The sequence below is a fragment of the Xiphias gladius genome, chromosome 11, assembly GCF_016859285.1.
Source record: "Xiphias gladius isolate SHS-SW01 ecotype Sanya breed wild chromosome 11, ASM1685928v1, whole genome shotgun sequence".
NCBI lineage: Eukaryota > Metazoa > Chordata > Actinopteri > Istiophoriformes > Xiphiidae > Xiphias > Xiphias gladius.
Genome location: NC_053410.1, coordinates 25845569 through 25858057, shown reverse-complemented (window position 1 = coordinate 25858057; position 12489 = coordinate 25845569). Strand labels below are relative to the sequence as shown.

At 41.4% G+C, this 12489-nt stretch overlaps 2 protein-coding genes across 10 annotated transcripts in view; one reads left to right on the top strand and one right to left on the bottom strand.

Moving 5' to 3' along the window:
• Positions 1-2825, bottom strand: part of aprt (adenine phosphoribosyltransferase) — an 8667-nt gene extending 5842 nt beyond the window's left edge. The window contains exon 1 of the mRNA XM_040139424.1: positions 2623-2825. Coding sequence (XP_039995358.1) covers positions 2623-2711 — 89 coding nt within the window. The 5' untranslated portion in view covers positions 2712-2825. The remainder of the gene's footprint in view (positions 1-2622) is intronic.
• A 1258-nt stretch (positions 2826-4083) lies between these two features.
• tk2 (thymidine kinase 2) lies at positions 4084-11865 on the top strand. Of its 9 annotated transcripts, none has more exons than XM_040139591.1 (10): positions 4084-4208; positions 6697-6827; positions 7092-7166; positions 7524-7577; positions 8052-8141; positions 8314-8387; positions 9017-9105; positions 10096-10175; positions 10339-10419; positions 10626-11863. In XM_040139591.1, exons 2-10 carry the CDS (start codon positions 6771-6773, stop codon positions 10710-10712), a joined length of 687 nt encoding a protein of 228 aa, XP_039995525.1. In that variant the 5' UTR covers positions 4084-4208; positions 6697-6770; the 3' UTR covers positions 10713-11863. The 9 variants fall into 9 exon arrangements, with proteins under 9 accessions (XP_039995525.1, XP_039995520.1, XP_039995518.1 ...); XM_040139586.1 differs by having other exon boundaries at positions 4116-4208; positions 6795-6827; positions 10626-11864; XM_040139584.1 differs by having other exon boundaries at positions 4116-4208; positions 6717-6827; positions 10626-11864.
• Positions 11866-12489: the final 624 nt, after the last annotated feature.

Genomic DNA, 12489 nt, shown 5'->3' with positions numbered 1-12489 from the left:
TACTGAACAAAAGAATATATTTCCAAAAAAACAAAAACAAAAAAAAAAAAACTTGCATAATAGTGAAGTAATACCAACACAAAATGAACTCCAGACACAATTATTGGTAGCTTTCACTAATATTTGGGTGCAGAACTGTCTTCACCATTGTGAAAAAGAAACTGGAAACAATCAGTCCCTTTTTATACAGTAAAACCATCATTCATTGGTTAATTCAGGTCACGTGAACACTGAAAATTACGTACGCGTGAATCTTATTTGTTTTTTTTTTTTTTTTCCAGGAACTACTTCATCAAAAGGATACCAATAATTGTTCAATAGCTTTGGACATTTTATTAAATATTCCAATTATACAAAATTGGTTAATTTGCATTTATTTCTCAAGATATTCTAAATCCTGTACTTAAAATTCAGGGATGCCAATTATTTCAACCAGGATTGTAAATATTTTGACACAAAGCTCAGGGATCCTTCCTGTACATTGTACATTAAATGTATGAGAAATACTGTTCAACCCTTAGCTCTGCCAGCTCCTTCCTGCACCTGACTGGATGACTGACCACTCTCTGGGCTTCCCCTTTTGCTGCTCTGGAAATGTTGCACTTAAACTTGCCACTGAAATCCTTCTCTGAATAAATGTTTGAGTAATATTCCTCCATGCTTCACTTTAGAAAGTGTGCACATGAATAACAAATATGGGACACCCACTGGTGACATTTCCTCCACTGGCAATATCAGATCTGCAGTGTAAAATCGTGTATGTGCATAAAATATAGTAGTTTATAGTGGGAAGGAGCTTTGCAAGAATTAAGTGGATGGAGTAGTTTTGACAATAAGTACTGCATAACATTCATCTTTATTGTTTCTTTTTTTAATAAAAAGTAGTTTAGAGTCTACATAACTTTCAACTACAGCCCACAGTCTAACATGATTATCCAAACCTCAGATAATGTGGTAAGACTATGGACTGTGTGATCCTTGACTCTTGGTTAACTCACGCTGTAAAGTTTACCTGAGTCAGCACATTCACATGCGTCTGCAGTAGAGCTACTGAGTTAAGTGTTTTAACTGAAAAAGACCCAGCTTGTAAACCTGTAAGAACATTGTACAATATTTCCCATCTGAGCTTGATGGTTCATTATTTACATTAACTTTGAGCCAGATGCTTTGGCTGTCACCGGTCACGTCACCAGTCATGGAGATGGTTCAATTATTATCACATGATGGTTCAATTATTATTATCACATAACCTGATTGGAATTTTGCTTATGTCAGGTGAAAATGTAACCATTGCCATGACCTTGGAGCAAACTCCATCCACTCACGACGGCTAAGACTTGAGGCTAAACGCTCCGAACATTTTCCAGAAAGGGGACTTTGTGCCAGAAACTCCACACACAGTGTTTTACAGAACATGTTTTCACAAAGTCCCAGCACCACATACACTATGTTAAATGACAATGATAGCAGGAGTCCAGACTAAGGTTAGAACCATCTCTGAGACTGTTCCTCTGAGACCTGAGCAGCTGCTTGTTGTGTATAAGCTGTTATATAAGCAGTTATACTGTGGGGGGGCAGCTTCATAGCTGGTTTGAGGATTCTGTCTGTAAAGCATATTTGTTGCACTGATTAAATGTTTGACATGGGGTTGCTATCAACTCAGTGTAAATTGATCAGAGTATACAGTCAGGATCACATTAATCCAAAAGAGACGGAAGTCAGTCTCCATTGCTTCTGTCTTGTCTTCCGATCCAATCAAAGTGCATGCATGTAGTTCACGGTGCAGCATGTTATCAGTGCAGGTGCAAGAAACGGGCAGCTTGAAAAAAAAAAAAGGAAAAAAGGCTGATTCCGTGCACAATGTGAGCAACACTAACTGGATTTAAAATGCGATGTGGAACAAATGACCCCCCGGGGTTCCCATGTTTAAATATGTGGTTACAACAGCGTGGAGGGGTAACTTTGCTTCCCCTGACGAACTGATCCCACCTTGCATCTCACCTCATGAGGAGTTTGATCTCATTGAATTTTGATCTGCAAAATCATTCTCTCTCTCTCTCTCTCTCTCGTTTCTAACCTTGTTAACGGCATGGTGAAATAGTACAGTCAGCAGAAGGGGAAGGGGGGGGTGCTGCATTACTGTTTTTTCAGCTTATAGAGCCCCCAGCCTTGTCTACCTGCTGGTCAGTCAGCAGCCCCTGCAGCCCCCTTCAGACATTACATCCTGCTCCTCCAGCTTTTCACCCCAATTTGCGGCGCTTTTACTCATCACGACTGCGGTTCTTTACCTCGCCCAAGGCTGACTGGCCGCAACCAGCCTGGACTTTACAAGCAGTACAGCAGAAAGCCGAAATCAATGCGCCAACTGGCCGAACACTCTCCATCGTTTGGCTACGACCAACACGCACAGGTGGAGCGGCAGAGAAAGAGCAGAGCAGAGGGAAAACCCGCAGGACTTTATAAGACACCACTTCGGAATGTTCTTTGACCAAAGTCCCTGCTTCCAGACCCCACCCGCGCGTCGAGCTGGAGGACCCGGACCATGTGGGAACCCCTTAACGCAGACGCGAGTTCAATCCTGACTTGGGCATGCGGTTTGAACGGCAGCGATCAGCATCTCACCTGAACAGGATGCCCTTCTTGGGAAAGTCCGGGAACAGACGGACGTGTCTGTGAACCAGCTGGAGTTTGGATTCGGAGCCCGTTGCCATTCTGGCGGGCTGCAGGCTTTCATCTGGTCGTTTTGTTGTTGGGCTCTAAAATTTCCCGTCCACTTCTTTTTCTTCCGCCTGACACATGGCATTAAGACGCATTACCGCCCTCCTCCGGACTGAAGGGCGCATATTCTTGTGGGGCCGCTTTACTGACGTCCACAGGAATCCAACAGAGAAAGTGAGAAGACCTCTACCTTCCAGACCACCTTCTATCTTTTCTTTAAATATCCCTGAACCCACAGTAACAATGTTTACTCCTTATGCGATGGCCACGTCGCCTCTTTGTGCTAAGTGCTGAAACCGAATAATATGTGTCCCACTTAGTGTCCGGTTTCTCGATGGGCTGCCCTTCTTTGCACCATGATTCTATTCAGAGAGCATGGATCATATAATGCGTCCACGCTTTAGAGAGGCTGCTAAAGGCTTTTCCATCAGTGTCCCACAAGAATCAGTTCAAGTACGACAGTGCAACATGTGGACTGTAATCTGAACATAAGACACTCAATGATGGCTTTGCGCGTTTTATCCATTATAAACATGCACACTTAGGTAAATACTGGCATTCCCCTCTGTTAGGGAGGCTAGTCCCGCGCAGTAGAGAGGAGACACCCACCTTCCCGATACCCTACCGAATCGGCAACAGAACAGCCTGTCTCCCCACTGGTCCGTTGGAACTGAGGGAGGCGAAACGTCTTCAAGAACTTCAGGCAAAGTCCAGCTGCCTTCGTACGAGCACTTGCAGAGGTTGACCACTATCCAATAAGGGACAACGGACGGGAGGAAGAGAACAGTGGAGAGATGAGGGCAGTGTAGAGACACTGAATGAAGGAAATAATTACAGGAAGGAAGAAAGTAGAGAAGGGGGGAAATTTTGTGTTTTGTATCTGTAGTTTATTTCTTTTTTCTACACATTTCTGAGGTTCCTTTAACCATATTTCATGGTCTGCAAGTAAAATATTTGGCCTGGTGATTGCACCAGGGGACTAAACATTAGCATTCATCCTTGAACTATTTGATCAGCAAATCCCACCCAAACTTTGCTGTTAGTTTTCAAATATCGAAGCTTCTTGAAAATATATGGCCGGTTTTCTCTGTCGGTCTGTGATCAGAAAGGTGAACTCAAATCTCGGCTGTTCACCATCGAGGCCAACAACAGGGCTCCGGAATGAATCGCCTGCATGACTAACATCTGGCAGTAGGCCTGGGCTACGGATTCAGAATATAACAGGATTATTCTAGAACAGAGTTAATATAGACCACGCAGATTTTAATTCAACCTTGTATTCAATCGGAAGAGACCTTCACATCGTGGTCAGTGGTGTAATACAGTATTTTTAAAGACTCTTAGAAGTAGACAGCGGATTCGTGCCCCGCCCGCGCACACTCCTTTACAGCAGGTGGCGGTATGCGCCTGCGATGTCGCCTAACGTCCCTCGAAGAAGAAAACCTGGTTTCTTCCTGTCTGAGACGGCATGTTACATAGAACGTCTGCAGGTGAGTGTGTGTGTGTGTGTGCCAGGCGAGATGTGGCTAGCTGGAGGTGGCGTGTCGTCGTTGAGGCATGTTAGACTCCTGTCGCCTCTCGGCGCCATGTTTCCCTCGCCTCTCCGCGCCGCCGGATGGAAAAGCAGCTCAAGGCCCGGCGCGGGGGGCGTCGGCCCGGGGCGGAGCAGAGCAGCGGGCCGCGGCGCGCAACATGTCACCCCAGGTCAGTTGTGCTGGAAGACGGTGGACACGGCCCCTCGGGAGGACAGTGCCCCTCCAAATCCTATTTGAAGAGACTGAAAAGTATTTTTAAAAAGTGTCCTGTTAAAAGGCCGTAGACGGTATTAACGCATAGGTCATATTGATTTTAGAAAGGTCGGAAGTATTTCGTCCACCTTGCCGCAGGTCGTAACGTTAGTTACAAAATGTTTTTGCGTGTGATTTTTGGGGAAAACAGGCTGAAAGAAATTCCTCAAATATTTTTGTTCCGGATCTCTGACCCTATGTAAAATGTGTGTTAAATTGGTTAATCCATTCATCGGTTTTCTTTGGCTCATCCGAGTCATGACTGAAGATATTCTAAGGAATTATGCATTTGGGAAGAACTTTATATGTCGGTAATTCTAAGGCAGATTGACCCCACCGGTTTTTATTGATATGCTTCACAGTTTGGTCAGTATGACTCTGAAAAAGGCTTCAGGCATTGTCTTGTAAACGTTTTCTCTGAAGTTCGACTCGGTGAACCTGCAGAAAACTCCGGCTGTCCGACATTGCAAGCTCACTCACAACATAAAACAAAACTGGACACCCCCATGGTCAACATCTCTTAAAAACGTTGAGTCGTCCCAAATCCTTTCCATTTAATACAATTTTTAGCCAAAGCCCAAGAAGAATGAAGCCAGTTAATTTGAAAAATAGAAATGTTTGACTAACCAACTGCGGGAAAGTCAGTTCACCCTTCAATATTGATATTCCATTATTTTATTTTATTAAATATTTTGTATGTGCGCCTCTATTTTTGATGAGAGATTCAATCTTCCTGGACATGACTGTTAAGTTTTGCATAAATCTGTGGAGGGATGTTTCTTTTCATTTGCTCTATTCTGGATGGTTTTGTTGCTCTACCTTCTGCTCTAAAATACTCCAAAGGTGACCTACTGCATTCAAGTCAGGCACATATGTTTAATTCAGTATTCCGGTATACAAACTTGCAGTCGTTGTGCCATCTATAAATGTCACCCCCCCCTACACCTTTTGCACTCACGCCTTAATGGTTCACAGTCGGCACTATGCAGTCATTGTGGAAGTCCTGGCAAGGTCCACACCAAACCTGCTGGACCAGATCCGATCCAGAGCAAATTTATTTTGGTTTCATCAAAGAATGTGCTACTAATGTTCATTAGGCTTCTTTTTGCGTTCTTTGGCAAAGCCAGAAGCACTTGCTCATCTGTTTTTCAAGACAACGTTGCATAAATAGCAAATTGTGTGTTTGTGTGTGTTTTTGTGTTGTGTGTAACATTGTACTTTGGGGCGAGTATTTTCAGTGTAGTCTATTTAATTTAATTTAAAAATAATACAGTTACTGTAAGATGGTACAGCTTAGAATCATTTAATGCTTTAGTGAAATTGCACAGGGGTGTACTCAGTTTTGGGGTATACTGCATAGAGTAGCATAGTTTTAGTGATTAAACAGCCTCTGTAGAGCCCATAGATACTTTATACCAGCTGACTTCATGGCTGGCCCTAACACTCAATCCAGCTTTATTTTTTTTATTCTACTCACCTCCTTGTTTTTACAGTCTTTAAAACCTCATTTCGTATTTACATAAGCTAGTTCCCCTAATCTGACTTGAGTGGTTTTAGTTTCTGTTCTGGTTTGTTTCTCACTTCATTGTTTGTGTGGCCTCTCCCAATAAAGATATTCAGACCAGCCCCAGCGCTCGAAAGTAACCAACCCAGTAAGTGACATGTTGTAATGACATGTCTATGTCTGCCTGAAGTCTGGAACCCATGGATATCCCAACATGCTAAATTTCCTCCCTTGAGATGCTTTGCCAGCCTTTTACTGCAGCCACCTTCAGTTGCTGCTTGTTGGTGGGTGTTTCTGCTTCAGTTTTGTCTTCAGTAAGTGGAAAGCATGTACAATTGGGTTGAGGTCAGGTGACTGAGTTGGCCATTGAAGAATATTCCATTCCTTTTTTCTGAGAAGCTCTTGTGTTGCTTTCACAGTATGTTTTTTTTAATATACCCATCTGTACTGTGAAGCACTGGATAGATGTAAAAGGGTTTTCTTTCACCAAGGAAAGAATTCTGCGATAATACACTTTAGTCGAATCTGGCCTCTCTGTTCTTGCGTGTTACCAGTGGTTTGCACCTTGTGGTAGAACCTACCGTTGTTTCATTACCAATCCAATTGCCTTGAATACAGAGTAAGAACAAACCTAAACACCTACTTACACACTGTACCGTACCTGTTGTGCATTTTAACATCTTTCAGTCCCTCTGACCTTGCTGTAGCCTGCTGACCTGAGAGAGGCCAGCACTGGGAGTTGTGGGAAGTCTTGTCTCACTATGTTGTCTTCCTTCCAAGGGAAGCTTGTGCGGAATGGAGAGGATAAGAAAGCAGTGGTGAGTCTCCACCATATGATCTGCAATCTGAGACTTCATTTTCCCTCCATTCATTCCTCACAGCACAGTACATACCACAAGATAATCTACACTCATTATGTTGGCTGCGTTTTTATAGTGTAGGATTTGTTTTCGATTATTACATATTTTACAGTGACTAAATACTAATCATCACATTTCAAAAACTATAATACAAGCTCATACCGGGTATCATGGTAATGTCCTTTCTCCGGTTAACATCTGTCTCTCTATCACTGTTTTTAGATCTGTGTTGAGGGGAACATTGCCAGTGGGAAGACGACGTGTTTGGAGTATTTCAGCAAAACCAGCAATATAGAGGTACACCAAAGCAAAGTCCCTCTACAGCAAAGTTGTGCTTACTGAAGATTTGTGTGCATGTCCTCCCGCCAGGAAGTGCCACTCTAGGTGTTACACAAATTGGCTTGAGTAGCTGCTGTTTGAAATGAGGGACCATGAGGGGAAAAGGCTGGACTTTGGATTAAAGGTTTTAAAATAAAAGATAGGAACTGTTTTAACTTTTTACACCCTGTGTGCATCCCTCTGTCTGAATACTTCCAGTCCCATTCCTTCCTTTGAAATTAGGGTCTTCAAAAAAGATGAAAATTTAAAGAAAAGGGGCAACCCTGGACGTCAGAAGTCTTCATTAACGTATTTCTCCTCTCTTTTTTGCTCCAGATCCTTACAGAACCAGTCTCTAAATGGAGGAACGTCCAGGGACACAACCCTCTGGTACTGTGCATGGCCCTGTTGTTTTCACTGTGTGATCATACTGACCTAATATCAAACTTCTGTAATCAGGTCAGGACCTAAAACTACTTGCAGGATAGGTTTTGAGAGCAAATGTAATGGTACTTTTAAAGTTAAGGTTTTAATGAAACAAAACGAAAGACATATATACCCACTAGAGCCCTCTAGGGGCGCTGCAGAGTTTGTTTTCAGAATTTGAGTGAAGTGACCCTTCAATTTCATGACACTCTGCCCAGATGATTTGGATGTAGCCTGTGCAATGTGTTTATAAGTGAATTTTAGACCAATGTTGACACTAAGTTCAGAAGGCTCCATCCTCTGGGGACCGTGATTATCTAGATCAAACCTTGTGGAAATGTGTTCAGTGGTTTGTCCAGCAGTCGCAGTAGCAGATGAATAGATTCCCTGCATGTCTGCCATGCTGGTTGTGTCAGTTGTTTGTTTCTTTCCGTGCAGGCTCTGATGTACCAGGATCCTGAGCGCTGGGGCATTACACTGCAGACCTACGTTCAACTCACCATGCTGGATAGTCACTTGTCATCCAAAGTAAGTGTACTGTTAGCTAGAAATGCACCCATCTTATTGTATAGTGGCTAATATAGGCTGTGTCAACCTACAATGCTAACAAACATGTTGGTAGCTGTGGACTGGTGTTGCAAACAAAAGAACCTTGTCAGGAAATCAGCTGTATGTGCTGAAAGTTTCTTGTTGGTTCCAGGCGGCTCCTGTCAAGATGATGGAGAGGTCCATCTTCAGTGCCAAGTACATATTTGTGGAGAATCTCTTCAGAAGGTACTGTTATCTGTGATCTGAGAAACTTCAGCGCCAGATTGGACCAAAATAAATAAATCCATACAACACACAGTTTCAGCCACACTCCCATGCTACTTTGAGGGATTCTGTTGCATAACAGTTCGAGGCTCTTAGTCTACATTTAATACCTCTTGGAGCAGCGATGTTCTCTGTAAGAATGAGACCATTTACCCTAGGAAACAGAGTGGGTGATCCGGATAAAATCTTCTGTCATGATTTACTAATTTTATATCACCGTATAGATATTTATCACAATATGTTACATTTTCTTGAACCTCAGTAGAGAAACTGTTTATAGATAAAAATAACCAGATTGAATGGCTGATACAGTGAATTAAATACCGGACAAATCAAGGTACTTTATGACAATGATGCAACAGTGTAGTTAATCCAAAATTAGCATAAAACAGTCCTGGCAGATCTGCAGTACTTCCCAAAATGACGAAATACAGCCAGACATACTAAAGGAACCATAAACAGTAAAGAAAAATCTGTGGTGGTTGTCAAATTTTTATCATCTCATGGCTTATATTGTCATATTGCCTACCCCATTAGCATCATGATTGCTAAATGCTGATGTGCCGTTGTTCGACTTTTTTTTTTTCCAGTGGGAAAATGCCAGAGGTGGACTATGCTGTTCTCAGCGAGTGGTTTGATTGGATCACAACAAACATTTCCATTCCTGTTGATCTGATTGGTGAGAATAACACAAGACACAAACACATATCTAATAAAGATTATGATAAAGAGAACAAAATACAGTGGTTGTAGTGTTTTTGTTTTTTTTAATCGCTGACAGACACTCAGAAACATCGAGAATATATTTAAATATACTATGAAGACTGACTGGAAACTGAAATGATGATAATTAGTATCTACGTATGGTAGAGAGCGGAGGTGTTTTCAAACTCTGAGAAATGTCAGTCAGGTTTGTTTTGTTACATCTGTCTGGTTCACAATGCCTTCGTACATCATCAGCTATTATCTTCACGTATAATTTTAACGTAAAAAATTACGTAAATCACATTTTCATTGATTATCACCAACAGTGAGGTGATACATCACACTACACAGTCTGTCTTCTGTTTGAATGTATGGAAAGTTTGTAGCTTTAAAAACATGCTTTACACTATAGCGTGGGGAAAAACAATGAACACTCGTTTAACAACTAGTCTATTTTATGCTGCCTTCATTGGTAGACCATGATATTAGTTTTTCTTGTAAATAGTGAAAAATGTATGTGCAAATGTTTGTCTGCATATGCAGAGAAATATTTTTCTCCTCACAATCCACCTTTTATCAGCAAGTTAGAAGATGAACAAGTGTGAACAGGCGTGTCCAGGACAGTAGCCGGATTCCATCCAGAATATTTTACACATACTGTAACACTACATAGACTGAATCTATGGTCTCTGAATACATTCCAGGGACAGAAGTTGCAAGTCTTTTAGCTCTGCAAAACATACAGCAGGACATAATCCACAGATATAGCACAGAACAAGTCGTCATTAGCAAAACATTTTTGATGAACTTGAGCCATCTCCCATCAGTACCAGAAAACCAGATATCCCACCATTCAGGCATGAAAGCATGATAAACTCTCTTTACTCTGTTTGATAATCACATTAGAAGCTGCAACATTGTGTTGATGTGTTAAATGTTCTATGACTTTCTACTCTGGCTGTAGTTTACCTGCAAACGTCTCCTCAGATCTGCCATGAGAGGTTAAAGCAGAGATGCAGAGAGGAGGAGAAAGTCATTCCATTGGTGAGGAGGCAAACTCCAAACATTGTTTCAATTCACAGAACACACAAACTGTCAATCAACTTCTAGGGAAATGAAGGGTTTTTAGAGAATTTTGAGATTAACATTCTGTGAATTGGTCACCAATCTGCCTGTGCGTGCGTGGGTGCGTGTGTCCGTCCACCAGGAGTATCTGGAGTCTGTCCACCAGCTGTATGAGGATTGGCTCATCAAGCGCACCTCCTTCCCTCTTCCTGCTCCTGTTTTGGTGAGTGACTGTTCTCTTGGCTTTGGACTGTGTAGATATTTTACATTCAGCATGTTCACGTAGCTTTAGGGAGCCACACAGATTCCCCTTTTCCACTGACTCGGCACATTTAAGCTGCACGATGGTGTGCTTCCGCTCTCCTGCCTTTCATGTAACAATATTGCATGTCCAGATGTCATAATGACCATAGCGACCTGTGTGTGCAGGTGATTCGTGCTGACCATGACCTCAAGAAGATGCTGTGCCAGTACGAAGAAAACCGTGACAAGATCCTCGCAGCTAGCTACGACTGATACCCAAACATACAATTATACACAAGCACACGCACAAACAGGAGACAGGAGATCCCAGAAAGCTGTTTAGAAACCATAGTTATACAATTGATCTGTTACATTTAAGTTTTTCACTACCAACTATAGCTTCGTCTTTAAGATTCTGATTTTGACAAGTCATCTCTGTATATGTGACAACTTGTACCCAACTGCATTTCAGCCTGTATGTGTTAATATAAACTAATACTCATATAAAGTAGTTTTTAATTACAAAATGTTCTTATCAAATCCTTTATTAAAACTATTCTCACCCACAGGGTGGAAAAGCTTCACAAACAGAACTGACTTCATTGCAAGTAAAACATTCCACTGACCCTCAGTTTCTCATTAAAATACTTTTTTCTTAAGGGAACTTGAAAAACTTCCGAGTGTCAAAGAATGTTCTTAGAGCTCCTCTGACTGTCACTTCAAATTGCGACATTTCACTGATTCATTCTGTTTTGTTTGCAGTTTCTTCTTCAGTTGCCATTTCTTAGTTCGCTTGTTATATCCCTATCCAATGTAATGCACTTGAAGTTTATCCCGAGATCTTAAATCTTGCCGTCACCCAGATATCTGTAATGTGTTTGGATTTTAAAATTTAATGGATGTGGTCAAAGCAGGTTGCACTGGTTCATGAGGGGACCTCAGGTGCATGAGTATTTGAATTGTAAAATGAAAACTGCATGAGTAACAACCACCACTGCACCTCCTACAGTTACAGAATACACAAGCCCATATACTGTAAAGTGATTTCACTGATTTTGGGACCTGATGAAGACTATTTAGGGTTGAACTGTTTCTCTGTATTTAATTTTAATGAAGGAACCTTTGCTTTTTGTTTAACATGTTTTGTCATATTATTATGTAAATCTTCAATCCTAATTTTGATTGTGATTTTAAATATTTTTGCTCTTTATGTTCGTCAGATATGTTAGTTTAGGGAGTCGATAAGGAAGAAAATGTGAGATATTTAGTGCTTCTCATCAAACAGTTTAGTAATCTTGGGGTAAGTTACCACTCATGATTCATGATCGTTAAGCAATGTAACATGACAAATAGTCATATTGTTCACACATTGTTTAAACAAACCCTATTGTTCTCAACCGCTTACAGGACCTGATATAAAAAGAATATATGGAAACCAACAGTGATTAGTCACCATAAAAATCACTTATTTCTTTGTCATACGAGGAATTGGATTTCTAAAGTGACCCTGGGATCGGCGTTTTTGGTAGTGTGTGTGTGTGTGTGTGTGAAAATGTGTGTAAATGTGTGTAAATGTGTATACACTCTGCACCATTATTAGGCAAGTGATTATTTTGACCATATCATCATTTTATCCATAATTTCCAACTCCAAGCTGTATAAACTCGAATGCTTATTGGATTTAATGCATATCAGGTGATGTGTATTTCTGTAAGGAGGGAGGGTGTGGCCTAAGGAGATCAACACCCTATATCAAGGTGTGCATAATTATTAGGCTGATTCTTCTCCTCTGGAAAAATGGGCCAAAAAAGAGATTTAACTGACTCTGAAAAGTCAAAACTTTTAAAAAGTCTTTCAGAGGGATGCAGCACTCTTGAAATATCTAAGATATTAGGGCGCGATCACAAAACCATCAAACGTTTTGTTGCAAATAGTCAACAGGGTCGCAAGAAACGTGTCGAAAAGAAAAGACGCAAATTAACCGCCAAAGATTTGAGAAGAATCGAACATGAAGCTACCAGGAACCCATTATCCTCCAGTGCTGCCATAT

Coding starts and splice junctions, on each gene's coding strand:
- tk2 (XM_040139583.1), top strand. CDS start 4,276: ATGTTAGACTCCTGTCGCCTCTCGGCGCCATGTTTCCCTCGCCTCTCC. Junction 4,423..6,716: donor CGCGCAACATGTCACCCCAG/GTCAGTTGTGCT, acceptor ACCTTGCTGTAG/CCTGCTGACCTGAGAGAGGC. Junction 7,578..8,051: donor TCCAGGGACACAACCCTCTG/GTACTGTGCATG, acceptor CTTTCCGTGCAG/GCTCTGATGTACCAGGATCC.